Source organism: Cricetulus griseus, chromosome 3 (genome assembly GCF_003668045.3).
Source record: "Cricetulus griseus strain 17A/GY chromosome 3, alternate assembly CriGri-PICRH-1.0, whole genome shotgun sequence".
Taxonomy (NCBI): Eukaryota; Metazoa; Chordata; class Mammalia; order Rodentia; family Cricetidae; genus Cricetulus; species Cricetulus griseus.
Window position 1 is genome coordinate 59,710,014 of NC_048596.1, and position 27,874 is coordinate 59,737,887.

The window sequence follows — 27,874 nt, forward strand, 5'->3', positions numbered from 1 at the left end:
GGCGGGGTTCGGGGAGATGCGGGGAGGAGCTCAGGAGAGCGCGGGGCGGAGCCCGGACGCAATGGGCCCCGCGCTATGGACGCGCCTGGGCGGGCCTTGAAATACCGCTGCCGGCGGCCTGCGCGCCAGACGCCGCCATGATCATCCCGGTGCGCTGCTTCACCTGCGGGAAGATCGTCGGCAACAAATGGGAAGCCTACCTGGGGCTGCTGCAGGCCGAGTACACCGAGGGGTGAGGCGGCGGGCCTGCGGGGGAGGCGCGGGAAGGGGCCGGGGTGAGAGCTCTGCGGCGGACCCGGGGGTAAGACTGAGGTTCCCCGGGCCGGGGGATAGATGAAACTTTTGGATGGAGAATTGGCTGGGATCCGGCCCACGGAAGCAGGTCGGGTTGAGGGATCAAGTGAGGAAGAGGGTCTCCGGCCCCGAGAGTAGGGAACTATGCGTTCGTTAGGAATTTCAGACTCTGGTTATGCTCCAGCCCAGCCCTGTGATGTATTCCCGGGAAGACTGAGTCTCTCTTTAGTATGTTTTCGAGGCAGGGTCTCTGTGAAACCCTAAGTGGCCTGCAACTATGTAAATCAGGCTGGTCCTGAACTCAGATAACCTCCGCCACCCTCCTGAGTTATTGGGGTTAAGGCGTGCACTGCGGCGCCCAACCTCTCTGAAAATTGGAAGGTGGGTTTCAAGCTGCTGTCCTTCCTAATCCTAACCCTAACTTCTGAGTATCCTTCCCATAGGTGACAGGCACCTCTTCATCCGCAACAGAACACTCGCGTGTTCTCTGTCTACCTACTCCTAACCCGTGTCTGCTTTCAGGCTTACTTCTTATTTTTTTATTTTATTTTTTTGTGTGTGTGGTTTTTCGAGACAGGGTTTCTCTGTGGCTTTGGAGGCTGTCCTGGAACTAGCTCTTGTAAACCAGGCTGGTCTCGAACTCACAGAGATCCACCTGCCTCTGCCTCCGGAGTGCTGGGAATAAAGGCGTGTGCCACCAACGCCCGGCTTCAGGCTTAATTCTAACCTTGGGAACCTTTTAAAACACAGGGCAAAGCTAGGCGGTGTTGGCACACGCCTTTAATCCCAGCACTGGGGAGGCAAACACAGTCCTATCTCTGAGTTCGAGGCCAGCCTGGTCTACAGAGTGAGTTCCAGGGCAGCCAGGGCTGTTAGACACAAAAACCCATGTCTGGAAGAATCAAAATAATAAATTAAAAAATAAAAAGCTGATATTCAGGCTTTGTGGGTATCTTCTTGTGCTGTCCCTTCCCACTGCAGTCACTACCATGTTACCCATAGTAGTCAGACCTCTGGCCACCCCATGTTAACACCAAAGGGTTCCCTTTCACAAGCCATAAGTCAATGGGGCTGAATGGGAAGCTACAATGAGCTGCATGGGTGAGTAGCTGCTAACCTTCTGGGATCCTCTTTACCTGGGCAAGAACTTCCCAAGCTGATTAGGGCCCAGAGAAATTAAACCTAGCTGGTTTGCAACCTGGATGTGGGGTATGGATCCAAGGAGGGAAGCAGCAGCCAGTTCACAGCATTTGCCCAGAGTCTGCTTAGGGCCTGGAATTGAGCTCCTTAATGAGGAGGTATTGATCTCCTAAGCTTCCTCCAAGCCCATAAAGCTATCCCAACCCTGGATACAAGAGCCAGAAGCAGAGGTAGGGGGCTAGAGAGATGGTTCAGCTGTTAAGAGCACTGGCTGTTCTTCTAGAGGACCCAGGTTCAATTCCTAGCACCCACATGGTGGCTCACAAATGTCTGTAACTGCTTTGGGCTTTGGCAGGCACCAGGCATGCATGTACAAAACACCCATAACATATAAAGTGAAATTTAGAAGGCAGGTAAGGATGTTGGGCACTGAAGACTGGCTGTGGGCATATACATGGGATAGGTGTAACCTGATGAATCAAGTCTACTTCTAGGTGAGAAAGGGACTCACCAGCCTCCACCCTAAGCATCTGGGTGCATAGTTCAGAAATCTCCAGGCCATTTCCCTGAGGTGTGCTGTCAGGTTTCAGTCCCCATTTATGTAGAGGTACTCTGGTAACCCCTGCCCACAGTAATACACAGAGGACCTATGCAGACTATAGGTACCATAACCAGCGTCACTCCTCTCTCCTCCTTACAGGGATGCCCTGGATGCTCTGGGCCTGAAGCGCTATTGCTGCCGCCGCATGCTGCTAGCACACGTGGACCTGATTGAAAAGCTGCTTAACTATGCTCCCCTGGAGAAGTGAAGTCTGGAGTTTACCCTCCTCCTCTGCTGGCCATGGACAATCTTAATCATGCTGAATTCAAACTGAGGTGTTGGGGAGGTGGGTGCATTGCCTGGCTTTGGCCCTGTGGCCTACATCCCCTCACCCTGGAAGAAACAGTTCAGTAAAGACGTTAGCAGAAACAACAGGTCTAACTTTATATAAGACCCTCAACATCATGTCTATGCTGTCTTTGAGGTTACCTGGCCTGGATCCAGTCTTTTTCCCCAGGACTGTTCTCCTTCCCCTCACCCGACTTGGGAGTCCAGTCTTATGGGAGCCCACTGCTTCTGTTTCTCTGGGCCTTGCCCTGTTTGATCCACTAGGTAACCCTACAGTACAATCTTGCACTCATTGCCCTAGGGCCTCATCTTTTCCTGCCAGTGCTCAGGGTGGGCAGGGTAGATGTGGCCACACCATCCATCCACAAGGCAGGGCCCAAGCCTGGGAGGTTACTCCTTTGGAATACTGAAAGTGCTTGGAGGCCCACTCAATTGTCCCACCACCATGGTATAGAAATTATTTTTATGTGTGTGGTGTTTTGTCTGCTTGTATGTCTTTATAATTGTGTACCCATAGAGACCAAAAGTTACAGACAGTATTGAGCTACCATGTATTCTTTTTGGTTGTTGTTGCTGGGATTAAAGACGTGCACCACCAACACCCTTAACCTCTGAGCATTTGCTCTCCCTGCCACTCAACCCAATCCCCACAGGAGTGGAAAAGTCCCAACCCTAAGAAACCTACTCGAGTTCGAGGTTAGCCTGGTCTCCAGAATGAGTGCCAGGATAGGCTCCAAAGCTACACAGAAAATCCTGTCTCAAAAAAAACAAAAAAGAAACCTACTCGAGGCCCATTTAAGGCTCTGGTTCCTAGGTAGTTGCAGTAAATATCTCAGGGTTCTTTTTTTAGCACATTGATCCCACTGAGATTTTTGTTGTTCTGGGTTTTTGGTTTTGTTTGACTGGTCTGAAACTCAGCAATCTGCCTGCTTCTCCTCCCTCTCTTGAGTGCTGGGATTAAAATGAATCGCATGCACACACCCACGCTAGTTTTTAAAGAGGAGAAAGTTTTGCCTTAGACTGGAGTCAGGGGGCCCCTAGGACTCCATTCCTCCAGCTAAACTAAACAGCATAGGACTACTGGGGACAGAGAATCAGCTCTTATATTTTTGGTTGTGAGCCTAGCCTTTAATGGCTGAGCCCAAGAATGAGCTCTTAAGGTACATTCTGAATATGAGCAATCCTTTGCCTGGCCAAATCCAGGCCACAGTGAGCTGGAGGCTCACCAGCTACCAGAGGTCAGCCTAGCTGCCCTGCTACTAGGCTTCCCCATCTTTGACTCTTACGAGTACTCCAGCTACCCTGGACCCTAAGGTCCTGTCAGCAAACTGACTCAACTGTTCATATATTTATTGAGCACCTGTTACAAAGCAGGAGCATGTGTGGGCATCAGGGTTACAACAGTGGATGGAAACAGCCATACCCCCGTTCAGAGATGTTCCAAAAGGAGACAGTATATAGGAACATGGGGCATTTGCACAGTGTTATCAGAAGTGGGGGAGAGCCAGGGCTGAGGATGTTAGGAGCAAGAGAAGCCTGGATGGAAAGGACGGCATATACAGTGAGTGGGGTTGGAGTTCCCCTCGGGTTGCCCCATTGCTTTGGAGCAAGCACATCTGAGTGTTCCCAGCAGCAGGCATGAAAGGTACCTAGACCACCCAGAATGGCCTTTCCCACCTGCTTCTACCCACCATGCAAGTGGTAAACCCATGTTCTCCCCCAACACTTAATGCAAATCACAGCTACCCAAGGAAAGTAGCCTGTGGGCAAGAGGCACTTTTGTCAAATAATCTAAACCCAATTCTACCAGGTAGGCCTAGCCCAACACTGGCATACCTGCCCCCTCTTATCCTGGGGCAAGTACATTGCCTCAAGCCTTGGTACTTTGGTATGCAGTGAAAGGCACTTGAAGCTACCCCTGAGGTGGGGTTGTAGTGATGGCATGAGGACAGCTACCTCTCTGGCAGTCAGCAGTCTAACTCAGTAGTACTTCGTAGTGGGGTGGGACATAGTGCAAGGCTGGCAGCCTGGCCTGGCACCATGGTCAGTAGTGTTCCAACTTGAGGCTTCTGTATAAGCAGCAGGTGAAGATCATGCCGAAGACCTGCATGGGACCAGGCTGGTGTAAAAAGGCTGTGGGCCACCAGCCACCCCAGTGTTCCCACCTAGTCACCTCTGTTTCCATACCTGTACACAGGCGATGCCGATGCCCACAGCCCCAATGACCCGCAGGTGCTCCTGAATGAAGGTCTCCAGCTTACTGATACAGCCACCCTAGTGGGGAGAGAGTGGTGGACCTTGCTGGCTCCCATATGCAGCCCTATTGGACCAGGCTGCCCTAAGATGTAGCCAGACCGGAGACACCCAATCAGTCTAGCCCTTTGCTCAGCACCCACCTACCTCCACTTTATAGATGTTGGAGGCATGGTCCCGCCTACCACAGCCAGGTACCACAGTCTTACAGCAGCTGTCAGGAACCACACGGTTTTCTGCCTCACCAGAGCGGATCCATTCACTGTCTCTCCAGTCTTGAGAGTTGTTGCTGCCACAACAGTGGAACTGCAAGGGGGTATGTGGCTGAGCCCTACAGCCTGCCAACATATAGCTCCATACTGGGAAAGTGGAGAGTTATAGGGGACACCCACCTCTTGCTGTAGCTTATCTACAGCATTAGTCACACCCTTGTGGCCTGACTGGTGGTATTTCTTGGTCATGGTGTCCTTGAGATTCTCCTTGAGCTCTGTGTTCAGCTGTGGGTAGGATCAAAGTCTAAGACCCCCAAGGGCAAAACTAGAGTCAGGACCCCCAGTGGGACTGACAAGACTAGAAGAGCCACCAAGTGGGCAAGCAAATGAGTGACACTGTCAACCCCATGCATACCTGCCTCCCCATAAGTCCCAAAGCAGCCCTGGGATCCACCTGCCTGTGTGCACACCTGTTCCAGACGTACCCCATGTCCAGTTCAGGCCCTTACCTGCTGGTAGTAGACATAGGCCAGGATGCCAGCAATGATCTCCAGGAGGAAGATGATGAGGAGCAGGATGAAGTACTAGGAAGCAGGGACCCAGTGAGTTGGGGTTCCTAGTGCCAGAGCACCACAAAGCAAGTCCCAACCCAAGAGGCCAAGCAGGAGGAATCCAATTAGCAGCTACAGGCTTGGGCTGCCCAACTCCTGATACTTCTCTGGGCTGGTGTATACCCTCAGCTGGTCCAGCTGGGGGGATGCCCCAGAGAGTTCAACAGGGACAGCCTGCAGTAACATACTTAACCAGAATCAAGCCCCAGAACCAGTACCAGAAGCCCCTGAGAAACCCATGCCAGTCACCCCCAGCCCCATGCTTCACTTGTGCCACCAGGCCCTGCTGACCAAGCGTAACAGGTTCCGTCGCTCCTTGAAAGTGGCACAGCAGCCCAGGACTCCGGTCACCATGACAACGCCACCAGCCACCACTAAGATGTAGGCTGTGGCTAGATAGGTGTTTGAAGCCAGCAGACTAATGTAGTCACTCTTGAGTACCAATGTCCAAATGCCCACTGCCATGACGGCCAAGCCGGCCAGCTGCAGGAAATATGTACTGGTCACCACATCTGGCCTGGGTCTGGAAGCTGGGGCCAAGCCCCCAGGCCAGGCCTCCAAGATGAGGAAGAACAGGGATGTAGGGAGAGTCACTTCTCACCCAGAAGCAGCAGTTGTAGGTGAACAGCAGGTACTTGAGGCAGACTGTGCCACATGTTGCCTTCTTCTCATTGAATTCACCCATGCTGGGCCTGCAGAAACGTGGAGGAGGTCAGATGGCTGGGAGCACAAGGCCTCCAGCTAGCAAGAAAGCTAGAAACCAATGGGAACAGGAGAGGATGCAGCAGTTTGGATCTCAGCCAGCTATCAGCCTTAAGAGGAACCTTCCCAGGAACTATGTATGAGTCACTTCCTGGACAACTGATCAGGTCTAACACCCCTCCTAGCAGCCAGACACCCATATTGAATTGCATGGAGGACCCCCAACCATCTGCTGACTCACTCCTGCTGGCAAGGGGTGGGGACTCTTCAGGATGTATTCCTGTGGATTGCCACCCCCACAGCATTCCCTGACCCTATATCATCACGGGACTGACTGTTTAGCATTAATACCCCAGATGTGGCAGAGAAGCAGACCTCAGGTAGACAGTGAGGGCTCTGTGAGTAACCTCTCTACTCTCTCTCATCCAGGGCAGGGACAATAGAGGTGCCAGTAGGTGGAGCCTACACAATCAGCTCCCCTCCAGGCTGAAGGAGGCCTTCAGTTCCATAGACATGGATGTGCCATTCCCCCAAAAGTCCCCTAGGCACAAACTGCCCTAAACACACTAGTGTCTGCACTGTGGACAGTCTGCAGTACAGACCTCAGCTGAACACCCCAGGACCGGTTTTTAGACAGGCAAGTGTACAGGACTTCTCACCTGCCACCTGCGGGCTCCGTCCAAGCACCAGCACTCACCTCTATAAGTCAGAAGGACCAGCAGGTACAGGTCAAAAGTCAGTGGTCTGCCCTTCACCTGGCAGATGGGATCTTGCCACTCCTATGGTGGCTGAAGCAGTGGTCAGAATGATTTCCAGAGCCACCAGATCTGGAAGCAGGCATAACAGTCAGGTCTATTTTCTTCTGGACCAGGGTGGGGCAGAGGACATTGCTGGCCAGCTTGATCTAGGGAGGGACCAAATGCCTTCTCCAGGTGCCCCACCCTCCAGACCCATCCATCACTGTCCCTCCCCCACCAAACAGCATCGACTGCAGACTGGAGGAGGAGAGCATCAACTGTCCACCCCTGGGGATTACAGACCTCCATTGGAAATAGGACCCAAATACACGCTACCTCACTGAGGAGGGGCATGACACAAACTGAGGCCCGACTACAATGCAAGCCTCGGGTCCAGGCTCTAAAAGCCGAGAACCTATGCGGTGCTGCTTCTGAATACTTCCAGCAACCTAAGCCAAGGCACAATCAGCAGACTGAATGTTAATTTCCTGAGAAATGGCCGGCGTAGGAGTCGCAATCAGCCAGAAATAGCTCTTTCGGCCTGAACACGGCCGCCCTACACTCAGCCCCTGGACTTCTCCCGTGCCCTCGATGGCGCTCGGTACCCGCCCCACCGAAGGGACTAGGCACTGAAGGCGGCTAGGCAAGGAATCCCCGCGTCACCGAGATGAAGTCATCATCGCCCCTGCCCGTCCCCCCACTCCCCCCTCCCCGCCCCCGCCAATGGGCGGACCTGCGGTCTCAGGGGAGGGAACCGGTGTCCGGGGACAATGAATAGGGTGATCAGACTTTGACTTTCTCGGTTTCTGCATGAAGGGGACCTCCAGGCCTGTCCAAGAACCTCGGAGGCTTTCTCCCTCCCCCCTCTGCTTCTTCCCGCCCCGGCGTCTATCTTCCGGAAAGGAGCCTACAGCCCTGTCCTACCGGCGCTGCCTCCTGGGCGTCCCCGAGGCCAGCGGTGAGGACTAGGGACACCGGGACGCGAGGCATTCGGGACACCGCTCCTCACACCCTGCGGCCTGGCTCTGCGGAGCACTTACCAATCACACTTTGTAGTATCAACCCCGGCAGGCGGCTGTAGGAGTAAGCGCTCCGAGTGGAGAGAATGCTCGGCCCGGGGCCTTCGAGGACACGCCCCGCACGCGACCCCGCCCCGGGCGCAGCCCCGCCCACGGCTGGCCTGGGTTGGGCAAGTCCCAACTGGTTTGGAGCTAGGGCTCGTGGCAGACCGCGGCACTGCAAGACCTGGGGCACCTTCCCAGTCTGTGGGGCCAGAAAGTTAACTTGAGGGCTCCGGTGATCAGCAAGACCCCCCACTCACCCAGAGACAGAGGAGCTAGGCTGGAGACAGAACCAGGTGGCGAGTGGAGAGGTGGGGAAGGTGGCACCTAGCCCACCAGAGCCCAGAACTGAGACCAAGACCAAATCCTCCTCCAGTCTAAGCCCGGGGAACCACTCTGAGGCTGCAGGTTCTAGCGGCTGAGGAAATGTTGGAGGGGAAGCTCCAGGTACAAGTGTGAAGAGTGCCGGGAGACCCACAGACACGTGAGGGCCCTGCAAGAGGGCATATGGTCTGTCTAGGAATGGTGCCAGATGATGAGGGAGTAAGGACCGGGACCAGAGAGCTAGCTGATCACAGAAGTGAGGGGCAGGACTCCCTTTCCACATGAGGGCTAGCATGGTAGTGGACACTTGTTGAAACCTGAGTCCTGTGATGGACGGAGAGGGAGGGCTTGGCGAGTGACCAGAATCACAGGACATACACAAGTGCACAGGGACTCACAGCCACAGGAATGACAGGCTAGTGTGTACCTGTGAATCTCTCCATATCACCTCGTGCCGTGGACACCAAACATGAACCACAAATGTACTGTGGCTCTGACACACAAAAAGCAAGGAGTGCACAGAGGCCAGTGACCTTTATTGGTCTACTAAACAGATATGAAGACGGAAGACTTTGATCATTCAGAGCTTAGTTCCTTCAGGTAGCTGATGCTTTCTGGCTAGAGCCACATACCTAACAGGCAGCCGCCACCCACCACCAGTCCCCTTCTAAATAAGGAAGGCCCTGTGAGTCGGTGAGTCATTTGGGGCTGGTCATCGGGCACTAGGAAGATGGCCAGAGCCTCGTCTCGGGGGCCGAGCCCAGCCACAGCAGCAGCAGCAGTAGGTAGGTCCAGGCTTGTGGGCAATCGCTAGAGCCTTCCTATGGCTACTCCCCAGCAGCTTAGTCTCACAGGCGTCTCTCTCATCTCGAAGTCGCAGATTCAGCTCCCTAGAGAGGAAGAGTTTGAGACTGTGGAGGTTAATTAAAGATCTAGAGGAAGCAGTGCATCGGGAAGATGGGCTGGCTCTCCTGAGTCCGGAGGACTGCAGAGAGTGCAGCATGAAGGCTACATGGCAAGATGGTGAGAGCCAAGACTATTCGGGAACTTGAAACCACTTCTCCACACAGCCCAGGTAGGCCTGACCCACCTCAGCAGCTCCAGCTGCCTTAGGAGACTGAGTTTCTCCTTCTGCATGTTCCTGGAGACAGCAACCACATCTCTGTAGGTAGAAGGTGGTTGGTGATCCAGATGCAAGGTGGGGGAAGGGACCCTCCACCCCGTCCACAGGCGCCTCACCACACCTTTGGGTTTGCTCCTGACGACCTTGTGCTTCGCCCTCCAGTCGGCTGAGCTGCTCTTGCGCCTGGTCCAGCTGTGCTCTTATCACCTCATAGGCCCTACGCAGCTGGGTGTGCTGGGCCTGCGCCTCTAGCTGTTCTGCAGTCCGGGCCTGCAGCTGCTGTTCCAGCTGGGGAATGTTGGGATGCTGGCAGGCGAACCACGCTCCCCGCTCACCCCCCAGTGCCAAGGTAACTTCTCACTCCTGCAGCTCGAGGACTCCGAGGCACAGGAAACCAACCCTCAAAGAAATGAGTCTGCGAGGATGCGGGCGTAAAGTAACTAAGGTTTACCTCCCGCTGCCGCAGGCCTGCACGCTCCAGCTCCTGCTCGCGGGTCTGCAGCTCCAGCTCCAGGTGGCCCCTCTGTTCCTCCCGGGGCAGTAGTTTCTGGGATGTACAGCCGCACTAGCTCCTGGCTCAGAGGAGGCAGGCGGAGAGGCAAGGGTGGGGAGCAAAGGGGTGGAGAGCGCGGGAGGGGACACTTGCGGAGGCAGAGCAGAGTTCCCTGGACTTGGGGCAGCTTGGACTCCCGGAGGTGAGTCCTCTGGGGCGGGACCAGTTCGGGGAAGGCGGAGCCAGAGAAGCCAGAGAGGCTGGGCGTGGCATACGCGGGCCCACCTGGCTCTGGCAGCGGTGTCGCTGCTCCCCCAGCTGCTGCTCCAGCTCTTCGTAGAGTCCGCGCACTTCCCTCTCGTGCTCACTCTCTCGCCTTCGAGGAACCGGGATATCACAGGCATGAGCATTTGCCAGTTTCCTCTCTGTCCCCTCGTGAGACCCCACACCTCGCCAAGCCGGTCCTCACCGCCGCAGTGCCTGCTCCAAACCGTCGCGTTCCCGGGCCGCCGCCTCCAGGCAGGCCGATGCGCGCATCAAAACTTCCTCCAGAGCGCCCAGCAGCTCGGGTCGCTCGCGCTGCAGCCGGACCCAGAGTGTCCTAACAGCCCATTGCCTAGAGGGTGTGAATAGAGATGAGCTGGCAGATGCTGGAGGTGTGTGCCCTTTTCGGAAGGTGAACCCGCTAGAGAATCCCGCGGCCCAGAACTGGCAGCACATCGGCCGCGTACTCTTTGGAGTGTGCTCTCATGCCTGCTTAGCCTTGCACGAGTGACTAGGTGTCTGGTGGCACCCCGCCCCCACAGAGCTATGGCCTCCTGAAATGCAAATCCTGAGGAAAATCACGCCAGGGCACTCTCCCAGACAACCACAACTGACAAAGGATGGACTGGCCCCGCCTTGGGATTCTGTGGCAACAGCCAGGAGGGCAGGGTGGACAGAACATGCAGAGGAGAGGGATCAGGCTCGAAAAGGAAGTGGGCCTAGCATCAACTCACTCGCCCAGGACCCGGGCCACTCCCAGCTTCTCTAAGGAAGTGCAGAATGTCTCAACATCGTCGTCCTCCTCCAGAGAGCCCCCTGTGCTTGACTCAAAGGTTTCCTCAGGAGTCCTCAAGGAGGACCCACCTTGGGCCGACTCCACCCCCACAAACTTTCCTGCAGACATGGGACCAGGACTGTGGGTTAACATGGGACCTACCCAACTCCCCCGGCCACACACAATATATCCTGTCCTCTCTCAGGGCCCAATTTCCTGTTTTTCTTCCTTGTTCTGGTTCTATTGGCCTGGGAATGGGAAATGACAGCCAGCTCCCCCGCCCCACCTGGGTTGGCAAAGGAGAAGGAATTGGGGGAGGGCAGACAGCTATGCTGCACAGTAGCTGGGGGTAGGTGAGGTGGTGCAGCTCACAGAGTGACTGCTTGTAGAATGCCTGGGTAGTTGTGAAAGGCACAGGCTATATAGAGTCTCACAGGGGCCTGAATAGGGTCTCCAGGTGGCTGGGACCTGCTTACCCAGGCCAAGACAGAACTCCCGGGCTGTGAGGAAGCCAGTGTGGGCCTGGTCCAGACTTTCAAACACAGCCTCCAGCTGCTCAGGCGTTAGGGGAAGATCACTCTGCAGGCCCTAGCCAGGCAAGAAAGACCAAGGTGAGCAGCCAAGGTTGGCCTTGGGCCTGGCAGCCTCTTGGAACTGTGGCTCACCTGCAAGTCCTGCCTAGTGATGAAGCCTTTAGCATCCTTGTCACACAGTAGAAAGAGCTCCTGGGCCTGCTGCAGCACCTCTGGACGGTGCCCTGCTGAGATTCCCTTCGTCTCCTCTTCCTCCTGGCCCTCCCCAGGCCCAGGCTGCCCAGGGCTGGCCATAGGAGCAAATCTTGCCTCTAGTAGGTGCTGAGAAGCCAAAGGAAGATCAGAAGAAATGGGAGGAGGGATGAAGGTGTGTCAGAGGGTGAAGACAGATAGAGGGCTTGGGACCTCCTTGTACCAGGTAGGAAAGTGAACAGAAGCAAGGCATTGGGACAGGGATGCTCTGTGACCACTGGGATGGGATGAAGCAGATTCAGGACCAACCATCTCAGGAAGCAGAAATTCTGGGGAAAACCTGAATCCCTGGATGGAGCCAGTTCAAGAAAGTGAGGGGTTAACTAGATATGGTGGCATATACTTTTTTTTTTTTCTTTTGGGGACAGGGTTTCTGTGTAACAGTTCTGGCTGTCCAGAAAAGGTGGCATACACTTTTCATCCCAGCACTCTGGAGGCAAAGTTAGGCAAAGCTACATAGTGAGCTTCTAGCTCAAAAAAAAAAAAAAAAAAAAAAAAGAAAGAAAGAAAGAAAGAAAAGAAAAGAGAGTGAAACCAGACATAGTGGGGCATGCCTCAATCCCAGCACTCAGGGGGCAGAGACAAGCAGATCTCTGTGAGTTCAAGGCCCGCATGGCCTATAAAGTGAGTTCCAGAACAGCCAAGACTGTTACACAAAGAAACCCTGTCTCTAAAAACAAAACAAATAAAAATTAAATGAAGAAGAAAGTGAGAGTGTGACTTTACTACAGAAGACTTGTAAAAACAGGTGGCCAACTCTTGGCAGCCAGGAAAGAGATTTTGTAGTGAAAGAGAGCCAGAGTGTGAAGAGTCTGCCACATCCTGGACTTGGGAGATCCCAAGCTGAGACTGCTTAAGGAAGAGGGCTGAATCACTTCTGACCAAGTCCTTAGCCTCAGGACTGAGCCTGTGATACCCTGGCCTTCTGACAGCTGGCAAGCAGAGAGTAAACTCCATCAGCCCCTCCCACCTGCCAATAAGGCCTTAAGGGTGCAGGTGCAAGGAAGGCCCCAGTCCTGGGCACTGGACAGCTTTTGTAAGAAACACCCCCACATCTTGGTCTAATACAGCCTCTAGTCGTTTTTCTCTTCCCCCAGGGCCTCCCTCTCACCTCCTGGAATGAATATCCCACCTCTAATGAAAGTCACCTGTCTGTCCCACAGTGTACTAACCACTCCCCCCCCCCCCCCGTTTCCCAAAGCCACACAGTGACACCAACCCAGACTGGCTGTCTCACTTCTCAGTCCTTGGGTTTATCTTCCCCCTACCCATATTCGAGGAGGAGAGTGACGATAGTCCAATAAGCAAACACGAGGAAGCAGCATGACAGGGCAACCTGGAGTCATTGCCCCCTTGACGGCTACCCTCACTTCACCCAGGCACAGTCATCAACCGCTCCCGGGCTCCACAGGACCGGAGGTCCATCCCAGCCGGAAACTGAACTGGAGCCAGGCTCCAGGGAGTCCAGAGGAAGGGCAGCGGGTGGACCCACAGGCAAACTTCATCCACACACGTCTAGGCTAGCTGCGGTGCACCCCGGGATCACAGCCGTCCCAGACTGAGGCGTACGGTCGCCGCTCCACACAGCGATCCGAAGGTGCGACCACCGGGACCGGGGGGTTGGGGGTAGGGAAGCCCGGCAGGTGCGGCGCTGGGACCCCAGCCGCGGGACCTGTGAGCCAATGCCTACCTGCGAGCCGCGTCGCCGCACCTGCCGCAGACCGGCCGCTCCTCCCGGAAACGCGCGGCGCGCCCCGCCCCTGCCCGGACCCCGATAGTCAGGCGAGGGGCGCGGACCCACAAAGACCTTGCGGCTTTACAGGCCAGGAGACCCCGGGATAACACGTCCGGGTGGATCCACCAGAGATTGTTGTTGCTTTGTCCCGCCTCTCTTATCTTGGAGGCTCGATCCAGGGTGGCTAGCTCTCCCGGGAGAGCCACAGGGGGCAGCAACGTTGACGTCGTGTCCCTCACCCCCACCCCCAAGACCCTTCCAGGACAGGATCAAGGCCGCGGAGGTGCAGATACCAGCCCCCACCCCTCCCGGAATATCCAGACTTAGGGTGCCAAGAAGTGTGTGTAGGAAAATGCCGAGCAGGAAATAGAACAAATACTTTCAGTGGCTGTATCCAGGGCTGGGGAGACTAGACTTTCTTCTCTATACTTTTCCAGTTTGGAGTTTTCTAAGTTTTAATGCTAGCAAATGACATGTAAGTTAACAGCACTCGTGTATGAGTTAAGTGAATGTGGGGCACAGTGAAACCACCTCAGTAGTCTGCCCCCAGCAATCCTTTTGGGGCACAGTCCTGATTAGGGTTCCCCTAGGCTTAGGACAACTCTAGGAGATGATGTCAAAGTCCTACTTAGGAGGAAACCCATCCACTTCCAAGGGTATGCCCCCCATCAAGCCCCTAAACTGACCTGAAAAGCTGCCCTGGCAGTCACAGGCTTGCAGAAGTGCTGGGGGGCCCTGTGCTTCTCAAGTAGAACCACAACAGGCTTGCCCTATAGGACAGGACCTGGAGACAAGAGGAGGGGCGGCCCCTGGCACCTAGGCCAGGGACCTGCCTGGCCGGCTCGCCCAGTCCTGCTGTCCCAGGTCCCATAACCAGACCAACCGTTATTGTTGGCTAGGGGCTGCAACCGCAGCCACTGTGCAGCGTTTGGGAGGGGCAAGTGGGTACCAAGCCAAGTTCCACAGATTGACAAATAAGCTCACCCGTCACAGTTCTCCTTCCTCCAAGACTGTACAACACACACATCACAGCAGAGGATACTTTGATGAAACCATGGTGAGCTGACCCCTTGAGTTAAGACCTCACTACCTTGCCTCAGTACTCCAGACCACTCCCAAGGCTCTGGGAGGAAACAGGTATGGTCACGGTACAGAAAAGGCACATGTACACATGCACCTGGCAATGATGAGTGTGACAACAAAGTTCTGAGCAAGATGCCCAGTGTGGGCCAGGGACTGAGCTTTCCTGATGCCCAGGCCACCGTTCCAGAAGCTTCACCCTTCAAAGGGATCCACACCCTCCCTGTGTCACCATGTGGACCAGATGTGTGGATGACGCCTTTTGTAAACATTTTCCCCCCTCGTGCTTGAGGTGGAATGCGGGACTGGTGCATGCTGGACAGATGCTCAACCACTGAGCTACTCCAACCCAACATTTTAGTTTTTATTATACCTTAAGGTTCTCAGTCCTAAACATATCAGCTGGCGCTTGAAACACTGCTCAAGAGACAGTCAGCAGGCCTCAGAGCAAATGGAACAGCATACATGTGCCCTTGCCAGAGGGTGACCCTAGGGGAGGGTCTCCAGTTGCCAGGGCTCAAAGCAAGTCTATGAGGCCCAACTGTTAGCTGCTGAGACACTGCCCATCTGACCTCAATCAGAGGCATGAGTAACATGCAGAAGTGAGGAAGGCAGAAGCTGAGCTGTGGCTTTTATTGTATCTACTTTGGCAAAAATAAATAATTCTTCACACACTCTGCAAGGAAACTTGAAAGGCTGGGAGAAGCAGCAGCAGCTGTGGAGTTCTCAGGACTGACCCTGCACTGAAAAGGTGGTGGGCAGGAGGAGGACAGTAAGGCACAGGTGAAGGGAAGGGCTCTGTGGGCTCCAGGGGAGGTTACTCCTCATCCCTCCCTACCAGGAGCAGCATTGGAGCGGCTGGTAAAAGGTTTTACATCAAAAACCCCCTTTCCAGCTATGCAGGGCCCTATGTCCTCATTCCACAGCATGTAAGGGAGCCAAGGGACAGGGACTTGGTCTGCCCCAGGGCTCCTCTTAAGTGGGGCAGAGCAACTCGGAGCTTGGCTGGTAACCAAGGAAATGGGGAATGATGGTTCTCAGCAAGGTGGGAGGCCAGGTGGGTGCTGTGGGGTGGCGGGGTCTGTGGAGGCAGGGCTGGCAGGTGTACGCATACGCAAGGCATCTGGAGGGAAGGCCACATTGGTGCAGAAGAGACCCAGCAGCAGCTGACGCTGGCATTCCTCCCACTTGGCCAGCGCGTCCCCCAGTGAGAGGTTGTTTCGTACCCAATTGGGCAGTGCCTCACTGTAGGTGGCACAAGACAGTGGCACAGAGGGCAGAGACTGGGCTCGACGCAGTTCCACCTGCTCAGACAGTCTGCAGGGGGGAAGCAGGAGGAAAGGAAGGCTTAGTGGCGGTCCCAGGCCCCAGGCCCCAGGCCCCAGGCCCCAGGCAGATTGGCAGCCATGGTAGCTCACCTGGAGGGCAGATGATCACCCAGTTTCCTCTTGGCCCTCATCACCAGATACTGGCAGATGCTGCCTGTCTGCTCTTTCATCCACCGGATATCCTCAGGAACATCAGGCAGCCACTCCAACAAGCTAGGGAGGGAGCACCAAGTATGACCTCAGAAACAACAGGTTGGGTCCTGATGCTCACCTGCTGGACACTGAACACTCACCCTCCCCAAATCTCCCAAGCAGCTCATGGCTAGATGATCTAGATGATCCTAGACTTCTGTCCCTGGTGTATGATATGTTGATGTACTCTCCCTAGACTCCCTTTCCCACCCTCACCGGATGGTGAAGGACACTGCACTCTCCAGCGGCAGAGTATAGGGCACCATCATGGCAGTCGCCAGGCGCACTGGCAGCATGTTGGAGAGAGTGGTCATCAAGTCCTTAGGCTCCACACAGGCCTCCAGCAGAGCTGCGGGTGGGAAGGTGGTGGCCAGTTAGGGAAGTGGAAGCCTCTCAGACCTGCTGGCCAAGCTTCTCCAAAGGACCCTGTCCCTTCCTCCGTCCTCCCTACCCATGGCATACCCTCATTGAGTCTGGCGGGCAGGTGCTCTAGAATTCGATCTTTTCCATGGGGCTGCAATTGGTCCTCCACTCCAGTCCTCTCCTGAGTCACGGCGGCTTCCTCTGCATCCTTTTCCTGGGGAACAACTGGGGGCAGTGCCAGCAAGGGGTTGGGCTGGTTCAGAAGGCCTAGGTTGGGGGTGGGGTGACAGAGATGCCATTGGGTTTGTGGCCAGCAGGGGGCATAGCAGAGCCAGCTTCTCCCAACCTGGGGCGGCCCACACACCATTCCTCCTAAGGAATCTAAGTCCGTCTCTGTAGCCCTGCTTGCACATCTCTCGGAGAACCTATGAGAGGAATGTATAAATCAGCCCAGACCGGTGCAGTAAAGTCCTGCTGTAACAGTTAAGTTCCTGTAACAGCTACTTCCACCGATAACAAGCCTACAGCTTGAAGTGCTGTAAACCTTGCAAAGCACACGAAAATTCTGATGCTGTCCCAGCTGTTCTCTCCCCTGGTGCTTATCAGGACTAGCTGGCTGGCTCACCATGGGCTCTGGTGGGAAGAGAGCCTTTGAGAGGCGGTAGAGATTGCGCAGGTTGAACTGGATGCTGGTGTTGGTGACTCGAAGCTCATGGATATTGGTGGAGCTATCCTGTGGGCAGATGTCACTCTCGCCTGAGAATGGGGACACTGTGATGGTATTCTTCAGCTCATAGAGTGGCAAGTTGTCTGAAATGCCGCCGTCCACATAGCGCTTTGCAAGAACACACATTTACAGTCACATGGTTAGGGGCCTGCTGGGTGTTCTGGTAGCTCTATCTAGTAGCTGTTCTATTTGAGCTTTTTGCCCACTAGGCATTGGCCATTGGGGACTCAGCAAATGGCCAGACAGATGGAATTCGGGTGGGCACCAGCCACAGGAAGTGTGCATCTTCCCAGTGATTCCCCACATCTTGAGTCATGGTAAGTGAGGCAATAAATAGGCAGTGAGGGATTGGAGAGGAGAGAGGTGGCCTTTCTCATCCACCCCTTTATCCAACAGCCCAGACAGTAGATGATGCTTGTCATTCCAGGGCAGGGCTAAGCAGGGATACTTACCACTCCTTGGAGGGTAGGAGGAATGAGGCCACAGTATACTGGGATAAAAGTGCTGCAGACATTAGCCTGAAAAAACAAGACACAGGACAGTAGCAGGGCCCTGCCCTGAGTTAATGATCCCATACCCCCGAACACAGTTTCTCCAGGGCCTACCTGGATGAGCTCGTCCTTGGAGCTAAAGTGAGATATGATGACATTTTCCCCATCTGAAACACGAGTCAGGGAGATGCCTAGGCGTCCACTGGCACGCTCATGGCAATCCGCAGGCAAGGTCTTCAATAGACAACCACGGATGGTCTTCACCAGGTTGAAGGAAGGGTGTAGAGGGCCCAGGAACCGCTTCCGGGCCTCCTTGGACACCTCAATAATGTTTGCACCTGCTTCACCTGGGACAGCAGAACCAGGATCAGGGACAACACTCCCAGCTTAGTAACCATCCTTCCCCCAGGACTCCACACCCAGAAGGTACTCAGATGTGTTACGTTCTGTTGACCCTGAAGACGCCCATACCCACGCTGGGGACTGGCTCACAGTTGGGACTTTGCCACCTAAGTGGAAGGAGGCAGGCCACCACCCTGGGGATAGCACACAGCAAGAGCTGGCCAGCTGGGATTGGAACCTGCCCTATGCCTGGTATTTCCCAACTGCCTGTCCCCATGAGTCACTGTGCCTAGCATGGTATGGCACGTGGCCCAGAGAGTGGGGAAGACATAGGGTCAACTCTGACCTGCTTCAACCTTCATCTACTTGGCCAGATATGGGTGCGTGGACAGATCCACAAAGCCCAGTTCAGCTCAGGGAGCACAGCCTTGAGAACATCAAGCTAAAGTGATGAACCCACCTCTTGGGAAGACATGATGGTCTCAATTCAGCCAAAACCAAGCACTCCAACACTCTTAAGAGTCCATGGGTGCTGGCCCAGAACAACAGTAAAGGAGAGGAGTGACCAATAGTGCCCAGGGAGAGGAGAGTCTAGGGCTTTTCCCCTGAGGATCTATGATGCCCTCCTCTAAGGTTCCCTCCTTGTCAGCCATGGGGTATACAAACCAAGGACTCACAGTGACACCCACCAAATTGTCATGGTTCTAGCTGCCCAAGATCACCTGTGAAAAGTACTGGTAGTAAGTAGTTCTGTGAGACTGGTATCCCTAATTCAGTCTCAACTCAGGTGGAGTCTTGATGTATATCTGAGACCAGCTGGCCACTACACCCACTCTTCTGAAGGTCTCCATGAGAGCCAGTGGGCAAGATCACAGGGTGAACCCCCAAGGTACCAAGAACAAGAGCTGTGTTCCTTCTCTTCCCTCCTCAGGGCAAAGGGGATGGGAAAGAGACAGAGAACCCTAGACAGGCTCCAGCTGAGCAGGACTCCCTTGTCGCCTTGGCTGACCTATGGGATGGGGGATGGGCAGCAGTTTCCAGGACTCTTAGGAGGAAGAACGTAGTGTACTGTAAACAACACCCCACGTGGTAGCCGGAAGTACCATGGAAGTAGCCGGAGACCCAGTCCCCCCTCCCATCTCTGTACTCTTGAAACCTTTCAGAACAAGAAGTATGGCCACCCCATGAAGTGGGTCAGCTGGCCACAGCTGGGGAGTCAAGCTGTCAAAGCACCATAGTCAGAAGAAGCACTTATGCCCAGCCCTGACTCCAGCTGGGCTTTGCCTTCAGAGGTCCCTTTAAGGACTACACCAGTGTCCAGATGCCCACTCGAGATACCCTTGCACTAGGCCCCAGAGACACAGCAGTTTACAGCAGCAGAACCTCAGGACGCAGTGACCGCTGGCAGCCTGTTCGGAGTGAAGTATGCCCCTCCTCTCTCTCTCTCATAGTCCCGCCCACTATTTACTTTCTCTTTCCAATAACACAGTCTGGCAGCACCTGCCTGTTCCCAACTTTTGTGCCCCTTGAGGTGGGTTACGCGGGCACCGGAGAGAATGCCACCATTCGGGAGCGCGCCAGGCCCTACCCCAATCCCTGGACACTCTTGGAAGAAAACAAACCAAAACCCGCCTCGGACCAAGGCTCAATACTGAACCTTCGGTCGCAGTTCCGGGATACCGGCAGAGACGCCCCCTGCACGGCGCCACTGCACTAGCGGCTGTATCGGCTTCCCTACGCGGGTTGGGCGTGGGACGCTAGAGCATCCACCCGGCCCCGCGCGGTACCCACCACATCCTGCCCAACTTCCGCGCCGCCCGGCTCACCCAGGCAGGCCCCAGTGACCAGAGCCGTGGCGGTGAGCGCACCGGCCGAGGCGCCGTAGATGTGCGTGGCGTTGGCCACCAGGAAGGGCGCGTGCTCACGGAGGCAGGAGGCCACGCCAATGTGGTAGACGCCGAGGAAGCCGCAGCCAGCGAACGAGATGTTCCACTTGGTCTCCCTCGGGAACATCGTGGCTCCGTATCCTGCGGGCTGTGGGTCCCGCAGTCGTGGTAGCTTGGGGTCCCCGCCGGCGGAGGCGGAGACGCTCTGCCCGGAGGCAGAGGAGGAGGTGTTTTAGTGCGGGACGAGGGCGGGGCCTGGTCGGCAGGGGGCAGGACCTGGGCGCGCGACCCAACTGGATCGCGCCAGGAACGGCCGCGCCCCCGAGGCCCCGCCCCTCCACGACACCTGCTGGGCAAAGCCTTCTGAGAGATTCAGAGGCCCTCCCTCCTCCTTTCGACCCCACAGCGTGGGCAGCCCCTGCCTGGGCTTAGAGCGGCCTGAGTGAGTGTAGCGGTGAGACTTTCATATACCTGGGTACTAGAACTAAGAAGAGCTCTGGTTTGTGATCAGGCGCTTCCCCGTTCTCCAGGGACACCCACCCAGACACAGAAGATCTGGAACCTGGGTGAAAACGCAGATATAGTATTCCCTTGAGCCTGGAAACATGAGTCATTGAGACTTCAGCTCCCAAGACCCACGGATCCAACAACAGACTGACACTGACCCAGCAAACACAGACCCAAGTCCCGTTCCACCCTAGAGGGTCCCTCAATACCCTGACTGCTCACCTGGGTCTGTAGTTGTCTGATCCTGGCTCCTGATTTGTGGGGTTCATCTGATCTCAGACTAAGGCCACACCCCCAACTAATTGTCCCAGGAAGCGGCGTGCTCCTGGATAATGTCATCCTCCCGCCCTTTTTCCGCATTGTTCCCTCAGCTGTGGTACAGGCTAGGCTAGCTTAGACCTAGAAACAGCTCTCATCTGGCCCTACCCTAAACAGGTGCGGGCCCAGGTTGGGGTGAAGATGAAAGTATGTCTTTTTGCCCAGAAAGTCTCACTTCCCGCTCAGCTTTAGACCTGTCACAACAGCATGAAGTATACATGTGTTACCAACAATTCAGTCAGAAGATCTGAGCCCAGTGACTCTTACTCAGGTGATCCAGGTCCTTGACACACACCACAAAGAATCCCAAGACCAATAGGAATGAAGTTAATTAAGCATACAAATGAGAGGCAATTTGAAGAGCCAAGTGCAGGCCTTAGTAATGTGCCTAAGTGCCTGAGCAGTAGCTATGTATGTGACTTGGGGGGATTTTGAAGCTGTTTATAAAATAATTTTTAGATATAAGCTAAAGGATGTGCTGATACACTTTTTTTCTTATCTATGGACTTCAGTCCTTGAAGTCTTGAATCTGCTTCCATCTCTCAAGTGCTGGGATTAGAGAGTTGCCTACCTTAAGAGCCTTTTAAAGGTACACCAAACAGGTTACAGCTGGAGAAGGAAGTGCCTGGGGAATAAAACACTTGGGGAGCCTCACATGTCACGAGGAGATTGGGATTGAGGCAGTTTACTAGCCATTTTGTTTGTGAAGTTTTCTCAGAAAAGGGAGTACAGTTCTTTGGCAGGTGGTCTGGTCAGTAATGTTGAAAACCCCTGGATGTCAGCCATCAAGAGAAGGAAATGTGCACCAGCAGAGGGTTGGGTGAACTGGTGCTAGGGCTGGTTTTTTAAATCCCCCTGGTGGTCCCCACAGCAAGGACTAAGTTGGGAATGAAGCCAGGAGACATGGTGGGGCTGCTAGTAGATGGAGGGAAAGAAGTGAAGCCACAGAAGGAATCCTAACATCCAGAATGGAGAGCTGTGTGACTGCAAGGGCACAGGAGACATTTCTCGGAAATCAGGATGATTCATCCTGACTGTGATGGAGCCATTTCACACTCAACACAACTAAGAGCAGGCATGGGTACAGGAATAGGGTAAGAAGGAAGTCAACAGTGCCCCAATACACTGTAGAGTCAAAATAAGTAAGATGCCCTGAGACTACAGAGTTGAGCTCTGGCAAACAATCAGAACCCAATGAGGGGTGAGCAGGGGAAAATGTAATAGAATTGTTTTTGAGTTTTTGTGGCCCTGGCTGTCGTGGCTTTCTTGAACTCAGACATACCCACTTGTACCTCTCAAGTGCACAACACACAGCATATGTTTACCTTTTAAATTATGTGTATGTAGAAGGAGCATGTGCACTTGAGTGTAGGTGACCAGAGTCCAGAGAAGTCAGATCCCTTTGAATTATTGAGTTCTAAACCACTCAGTGTGGGTATTGGGAACAGAACTCAGGTGTGTTGTGTTCTTAGTAAGCCATCTCTCTAGTCCCTGATTTCTAAAATTGTGTGTAGGTACCCAGAAGTCAAAGAGCTGCATATGAACACCTAAATTTGGGGTTACAGGTTTGTGAGGCACCTGATGTTAAGTGCTGGGATTTTAACTTCAGTCCTCTTGACAGAGAACTCACCATTCTGGGTTTTGAACCCTGGGTGTCCTAGATGTTAGGGAAACACTCTGCCACTACACTGCCACCCAGTTCAGACTCTTTTGAGACAGGGTTATATTTTCTGTGTAACCACCCTGGCTAGCCTCAACATCAGAGATCCCCCTGCCTACTAGGACTAAAGGCATGCATGGCCACCACCTAGCTCTGAAACTTGACTTTTGAAGATCCTTCATGCTGGCAAATTTGTTTCATACTGGCCTGGGACACCTAGTGACTTTGAGGCCAAATGCTCAAGCTGGGGGTATGTATGTCCTGATCAATATGTCCAGTTTAGAGGCATGGTACAGTAGGAGCAAGTCCTCAGAGCCAGCCAGGAAATCTGTTTATGGTGGTCACAGGAATAAGCTGAGGACTTAAGATCCTCCCCACAATTTTTTCAGGGACAGTGCTGCCTCAGCTCAATAGGACCTCTGCTCTCATTTCCACAGAGCAGTCAGGCTGTTTGGGTACACATGCTTTCAGGCCCCTTGGGAGTTGCTGGTGCCAAGAACATGGTTGGCCTTTCTCAGAACCCTGACACTAGGTAACTCCCACTTGCAGTATGAGTACAGGCCCCTTCCTTTGTGGTCCAGGCCAAGAACCCTGAACCTGCCCTTCTGAGACCCTCCTGTCCCTAGTCCTACCTTTACCTGCTTCCTTGTAGCTCACTCCACAATGAAGCTGTGACTTCTTATGCTTTCTAGACCCATTCTTCCTGTCTTCACGAGGTCCCTATTTTATTCCCTGCCACAAGCACCAGATTGCCCCCAGCCCCTCTGTATGGCTGGCACTCAATTGTCTCCCTAAAAGTAAGGAAACCCATTTATATTGCTGTGTAGTCTGACCTAGTGAGTCCCTTGTTGACCAGCTTGTGAAAGTCCAGGTAACCTTTGCCTTACAGCAGAGCCTGTGAAACTAACCATCAAACATCATCTCAACTCAGTCTCACATTTCCCATACATACCTGCAGTGTTCTATGAAAGCTACAAGGATCTCTCTCACAGGACCTGACAGTTCTCTGAAGCTAAGGGACATGGGAGGTCCTGTTCCTCCCCATTAATCCAACACACTTCAGCTCTCTGGAGGGAACCTGGGTTGAGGACACAGTATGGGCATCACATGTTAAGAATGTACATAAAGGCCACTCAAGATACATAAAAAGGCTTTATTTGCAGGGGAGCAGGGTTTTAATCAAACAAGCCAAATCCCATGTCATCATCTGACTCTTCGGACTCTTCCTTCTTCTCGTCTTTCTTCTCCTCTGCTGTGGAGGAATACCATAGTAAGCACTGCCCCAAGAACTCATTCAGGTTGCCCTGCAAGCCCCACCCAACACCAAGTCTCAAGTACCAATCCCCACTGATCGCCACCCACCTACCACACCTCTACCTACCTGCAGCAGGGGCAGAACTAGCAGCAGGAGCTGCAGAGCCAGGGGCAGCAGAAACAGCCACAGCACCACCAGCAGGCACACTAGCAAGCTTGCCAACACCTAAATAAACAAAGAACTTGAGACCAGAACAGGGGCCCTGCCAAGAAAGCTCTTCCACAAGGATAGAGTGACCAACCAAGGGAAGTTAGCACACCAGTGGCCCAACATACTTACACTACTGTCACCTGCATTCAATCTGATCACAAGGCAACCTTGTACACACATAATAATGCTATTTAGGACTTCTTTCCCCTATCCTGACCTTAAAATACGATGCATACTTAATCCCAGCAAGATCTGAGTTCATGACCAGCCTGGGCTACAGAAAAAAAAAAAAAAAATCCTCATCATAAAAAAACAAAAATAAGGGCTCTTAAATAATCCTTATCACAAAAAACTAAAACCACACACACAAAATAAGCTTGTGGCTAGAGAGATGGCTCAGCAGTTAAGAGCACTTACTGCTCTTCTGGAAGACCCAAGTTCAATTCCCAACACTCACATGGCAGTTCATACCTGTCTATAATTCCCGTTCCAGGGGATCTGACACCCTCAGAGGCATACAATGCAGGCAAAACAGTGACTTTACACACATATACAACACAAGCATATATATGAAGTCAGTGATACATGCTTATAATCCAATAGTCAGGAGGTAGGCGGATCTGAACTCAAAGCCAGCCTGGCCTACTCAGGGAGTCCCAGAACATCAGGGCTACTCAGAAAAACCCTGCCCCCAAATAACTAATTAAGTTAAAAATTTAAAGACTGGCCCGGGCAGTGGTAGTACATGCTCTTAATCCCAACAATTTGGAGGCAGCGGCAGGCAGATCTTGTGAGCTAGGCGCCAGCCTAGTCTACAAAGTGAATTCCAGGACAGCCACAACTGTCACAGAGAAACCCTGTCTTGAACCCCTCCCCTCCAAAAAAAAAAACCTTAAAACTGAATATGTCCAAGATCTTTTTGCCACAGCGGTGAGCTCACAAACCAGACCATTTGCTGAGCTGGTTTTGTCAGCCACATACACAGGACAAGCGCACAGCTGGTAACTGATCAACTTGCAAGTTAAATCCCAGTTTGCTGGCACCAGAAATCTATCCACCTACCAAAAGAGGGTTAAGGGCTTGTACCAATTTTAGAAAACCCAGTCCCTGCTCACCAAAAAAGCTTTTCACATCCTGGAAGCAGCAAAACTGTGCTCCCATTGCCAGTTCCAGATCCAAGTGTGTTCAGAAGTGCTGCTGGCACAAGCCTAAAAAAGGCTTTGCTCACTGTCAGGGCTTCTAAGATGCTCTGGTCCACAAGCGAAGCCTGGCAGATCATTGACTGACCAGCAGGGATTAGGATGGACCATAAACATACAATCTTACCCTAAATAAACTCACCCTGGGCGATGACATCCTCAATGTTTTTTCCATTCAGCTCACTGATAACCTGAGAGTAGACAACCATATCCAGTGGTCAATATCAACACATCCGTAGCCAGAACTGGTGGCGCAATAAACAGCTAAGTGTTCTGAAGCTTCTAGACCTGCACTACACTCACAGTAGCTGGCCCAGAGACACAGGATTCAGCCCTCTAAACAAAGATGCTGGCAATGGGAAATTTTAGATGCTAACATTCTTAGGCTCATGATGGGGCTTAGGTTCTATCCCCGCACAGCCCAAAGAGTATAAATACTTTTTTTCTTTCGAGACAGTTTCTCTGTGGCTTTGGAGGCTGTTCTGGAATTCAGAACTAGCTTTTGTAGACCAGGCTAGTCTCCAACTCAGAGACCCACCTGCCAGGATTAAAGGTGTGAGCCACCACCACAAAAATACTTTTCTAATGGATTTTAGGGACAAAGAGACAGCTCCAGTGCCAGAGTTCTGTTTTGGGTTGTCTCCCCCCACCCCCCACAGGATCTCACTCTGTAGGTTGGGCAGCTACTTTTGCCAAGTCCTGGGGTTTGATTCTCAGCACTTCTAACTCCAGCTTCCGGGAGACCCTGACCTCTGAGGCATCCAAACTCACATGCACAAACCCCCTACTGTACACAGTAATATTAACCCTTAAGGATCAAACCAGGCCTCCTGTACATGGGTATCAGTTAGGAGGCCTGGGCAGTCTATGGGGCATCTTCCAGAGTCCATTCCCCATAGAGGGATACTCTCTCAGCCTAGACACACGGGGGATTCCCCCATAGAAGGCCTCACCCTCCCTGGGGAACAGAAGTGGGAGGGGGGGTCGGTGGCGACATGGATGGGTGGGAGAGGGAACTGGGACTGATGTTAAGTAAGACTGTTTCTAATTTGAAAAATAAAAAAAACCACACACTAATCCAGTCTAGGTCAGATGTGGTGGCACACATCTTTAGTCCCAGCACTTAGGGAGACAAAGGCAGGCATATCTTTGTGAGTTCAAGGCCAGCTTGGTCTCCAGAGCAAGTTCCAGAAGAGCCAGGTCTGTTTCACAAAGAAACCTTGTTTCTAAAAACAAAGTAATAAAATACGATGCAAATAAGTTGCATTAAACTTCTACAAAAGCACGACGATCAGACCCTTCGGCTTGCACTGATTTCTTTGAACAAGGTCCTCAAAACAGTCTTTAGGCGGGCGGTGGTGGTGTATGCCTCTAGCGCCAGCACTCAAGAGGCAGATGGAGCTCTGTGAGTTCGAGCCTGGTCCACAAAGCTAGATCTAGGACAGGAAGGGCTGTTACAGAGAAACCCTGTCTCGAATAACCAAAAAGAAACTACCACAACCTTTGGCTTAGGTCTCCTCCCTCCATCTTTCCCACCAAGTCATCTACAGTATCTCCTTTTAAAGGTAAGGCCCAGGTCTAATATGGTAATAATGAGGGCCGTCACTGGTCGACATTTGCAACCACACCACAGGGTGCAGGGGAAGCAGCAAGGTACCTTGTTGAGCCGGTCATCGTCCGCCTCAATGCCCACGCTGTCTAGAATCTTCTTAATGTCTTTAGCGCTAGGAGAGGAGTTGCCCCCAAGGGCGGCAAGCAAGTAAGAGGCGACGTAGCGCATGCTGAAAGGGACAGAGAGAGGATACGGCGGTGGCGTTACCCGAGAGGCCTTCTGCTTACTACTCCATTTTAGTCAACAGGTGAGGCCACGTGCGGGCCTAAGCTCCCGTCCATGCGGGGCCGTGCAGCCCTCGACTCCCGGCCGCCAACCCACCCTTCAGTCCCGACCCCTGCCCGCGGCCCGGCCGGCAAGCCCACTCACTTGGCTGCTGCGGACAGGCCTCACGCGTGCGACCTCGTCGGCGTCGGGCAGCGAAAGGAAGACGCTGACGCAGTGGGCGGGGGTAAACCGCTACCCAGAAGCCCCCGGGACGCGCACGGCGCCGCACGGGGGCGCCTCCCATTGACGAAATGAGCGACCGGAAGGGAGCCATTGCCCGGTCCCCAGTGGTATTCCCCACAACAAAAACAACGGGTTGTTCACTGGCCAAGTGCTCATGTAACGTGGGCGAGACTAACCCCGAGAGATCTATGAGGACACGGGCGAAAGACCTCAAGGAGGCTTTCAAACCCTTTTAACGCCTCGCGTTCCCAGCATGCCACGCGGCGCTGCAGCTCCCAGCATGCAGTGCAGAGGCCCCGCCCGAGCCGTAACTTTCAAGGCGAACTGCAAGTCCCATGATGCATCGCTGTCAGAGTGGACCTTGCCACCGGAAGTCCCGCCCCTTCAGCTTTCTCTTGCTGCATGAGGCCTAGCTGACTTGGAAGTTTAAACTGGGTGTGTGGGCTGTTTCCTGGCCTTGGGCACCAGGCCTCCGAACCGGGCTGGGCCCAATGGGTCCCCTGTCTAGATGGCCTGGGAAAAGTCAGCAAGCTGTCTGGCGCTTAGTGACTGCCGCCATATCTCGTGACTTCCTTTTCTTTATCTTTTTTTTTTTTTTTTTTAAGACAGGGTTTCTCGCCGGGCATTGGTGGCGCACGCCTTTAATCCCAGCACTCGGGAGGCAGAGGCATGCGGATCTCTGTGAGTTCGAGGCCAGCCTGGTCTCCAGAGCGAGTGCCAGGATAGGCTCCAAAGCTACACAGAGAAACCCTGTCTTGAAAAAAAAATAAAAAAACAGGGTTTCTCTATATAGTCCTGGTTCTCCTGGACATCTCTATGTAAACCATGTTGGACTCGAACTCACCGAGATCCGTCT

General features: G+C 53.6%; 5 protein-coding genes, 1 long non-coding RNA gene and 1 other non-coding gene across 12 annotated transcripts; 2 read left to right on the forward strand and 5 right to left on the reverse strand.

Annotated features, from left to right (window-relative positions):
- Window positions 1–74: 74 nt before the first annotated feature.
- Window positions 75–2,866, forward strand: Polr2l (RNA polymerase II, I and III subunit L). Its single transcript, XM_027408935.2, has 2 exons — window positions 75–232; window positions 2,135–2,866. Exons 1-2 carry the CDS (start codon window positions 138–140, stop codon window positions 2,241–2,243), a joined length of 204 nt encoding a protein of 67 aa, XP_027264736.1. The 5' UTR covers window positions 75–137; the 3' UTR covers window positions 2,244–2,866.
- A 790-nt stretch (window positions 2,867–3,656) lies between these two features.
- Cd151 (CD151 molecule (Raph blood group)) lies at window positions 3,657–8,005 on the reverse strand. 4 transcript variants are annotated; one of them, XM_035442101.1, is made up of 9 exons: window positions 7,879–8,005; window positions 6,799–7,005; window positions 6,001–6,152; window positions 5,691–5,882; window positions 5,298–5,372; window positions 4,969–5,073; window positions 4,724–4,882; window positions 4,511–4,597; window positions 3,657–4,427 (listed from the first exon to the last, which is right to left on the reverse strand). In XM_035442101.1, the coding sequence occupies exons 3-9, from the start codon at window positions 6,082–6,084 to the stop codon at window positions 4,368–4,370; spliced, it is 762 nt and encodes a 253-aa protein (XP_035297992.1). In that variant the 5' UTR covers window positions 6,085–6,152; window positions 6,799–7,005; window positions 7,879–8,005; the 3' UTR covers window positions 3,657–4,367. The 4 variants fall into 4 exon arrangements, with proteins under 4 accessions (XP_035297992.1, XP_027264731.1, XP_027264730.1 ...); XM_027408930.2 differs by having other exon boundaries at window positions 6,799–6,928; window positions 7,879–8,001; XM_027408929.2 differs by having other exon boundaries at window positions 6,001–6,091; window positions 6,799–6,928; window positions 7,879–8,000.
- Window positions 8,006–8,742: 737 nt separating this feature from the next.
- On the reverse strand, window positions 8,743–12,122 carry Cracr2b (calcium release activated channel regulator 2B). 2 transcript variants are annotated; one of them, XM_027408923.2, is made up of 9 exons: window positions 11,544–12,122; window positions 11,355–11,466; window positions 10,838–10,997; window positions 10,309–10,455; window positions 10,125–10,215; window positions 9,798–9,893; window positions 9,468–9,634; window positions 9,314–9,385; window positions 8,743–9,113 (listed from the first exon to the last, which is right to left on the reverse strand). In XM_027408923.2, the coding sequence occupies exons 1-9, from the start codon at window positions 11,703–11,705 to the stop codon at window positions 8,936–8,938; spliced, it is 1,185 nt and encodes a 394-aa protein (XP_027264724.1). In that variant the 5' UTR covers window positions 11,706–12,122; the 3' UTR covers window positions 8,743–8,935. The 2 variants fall into 2 exon arrangements, with proteins under 2 accessions (XP_027264724.1, XP_035297994.1); XM_035442103.1 differs by lacking the exon at window positions 9,468–9,634 and having other exon boundaries at window positions 8,743–9,385.
- On the forward strand, window positions 8,867–11,090 carry LOC103159628. Its single transcript, XR_003484005.2, has 3 exons — window positions 8,867–9,008; window positions 9,098–9,298; window positions 9,392–11,090. It is a non-coding gene; the product is annotated as an uncharacterized LOC103159628 (long non-coding RNA).
- A 2,696-nt stretch (window positions 12,123–14,818) lies between the features above and the next one.
- On the reverse strand, window positions 14,819–19,934 carry Pnpla2 (patatin like phospholipase domain containing 2). Its single transcript, XM_027408922.2, has 9 exons — window positions 19,748–19,934; window positions 17,694–17,926; window positions 17,541–17,606; window positions 16,987–17,196; window positions 16,726–16,786; window positions 16,461–16,628; window positions 16,215–16,347; window positions 15,897–16,019; window positions 14,819–15,795 (listed from the first exon to the last, which is right to left on the reverse strand). Exons 1-9 carry the CDS (start codon window positions 19,932–19,934, stop codon window positions 15,516–15,518), a joined length of 1,461 nt encoding a protein of 486 aa, XP_027264723.1. The 3' UTR covers window positions 14,819–15,515.
- A 3,491-nt stretch (window positions 19,935–23,425) lies between these two features.
- Rplp2 (ribosomal protein lateral stalk subunit P2) lies at window positions 23,426–27,097 on the reverse strand. 2 transcript variants are annotated; one of them, XM_027408937.2, is made up of 5 exons: window positions 26,938–27,097; window positions 26,614–26,737; window positions 25,099–25,147; window positions 23,674–23,772; window positions 23,426–23,541 (listed from the first exon to the last, which is right to left on the reverse strand). In XM_027408937.2, the coding sequence occupies exons 2-5, from the start codon at window positions 26,734–26,736 to the stop codon at window positions 23,468–23,470; spliced, it is 345 nt and encodes a 114-aa protein (XP_027264738.1). In that variant the 5' UTR covers window position 26,737; window positions 26,938–27,097; the 3' UTR covers window positions 23,426–23,467. The 2 variants fall into 2 exon arrangements, with proteins under 2 accessions (XP_027264738.1, XP_027264737.1); XM_027408936.2 differs by having other exon boundaries at window positions 23,426–23,544.
- On the reverse strand, window positions 24,937–25,066 carry LOC113834984. The gene has a single exon (XR_003484058.1). It is a non-coding gene; the product is annotated as a small nucleolar RNA SNORA52 (small nucleolar RNA).
- Window positions 27,098–27,874: the final 777 nt, after the last annotated feature.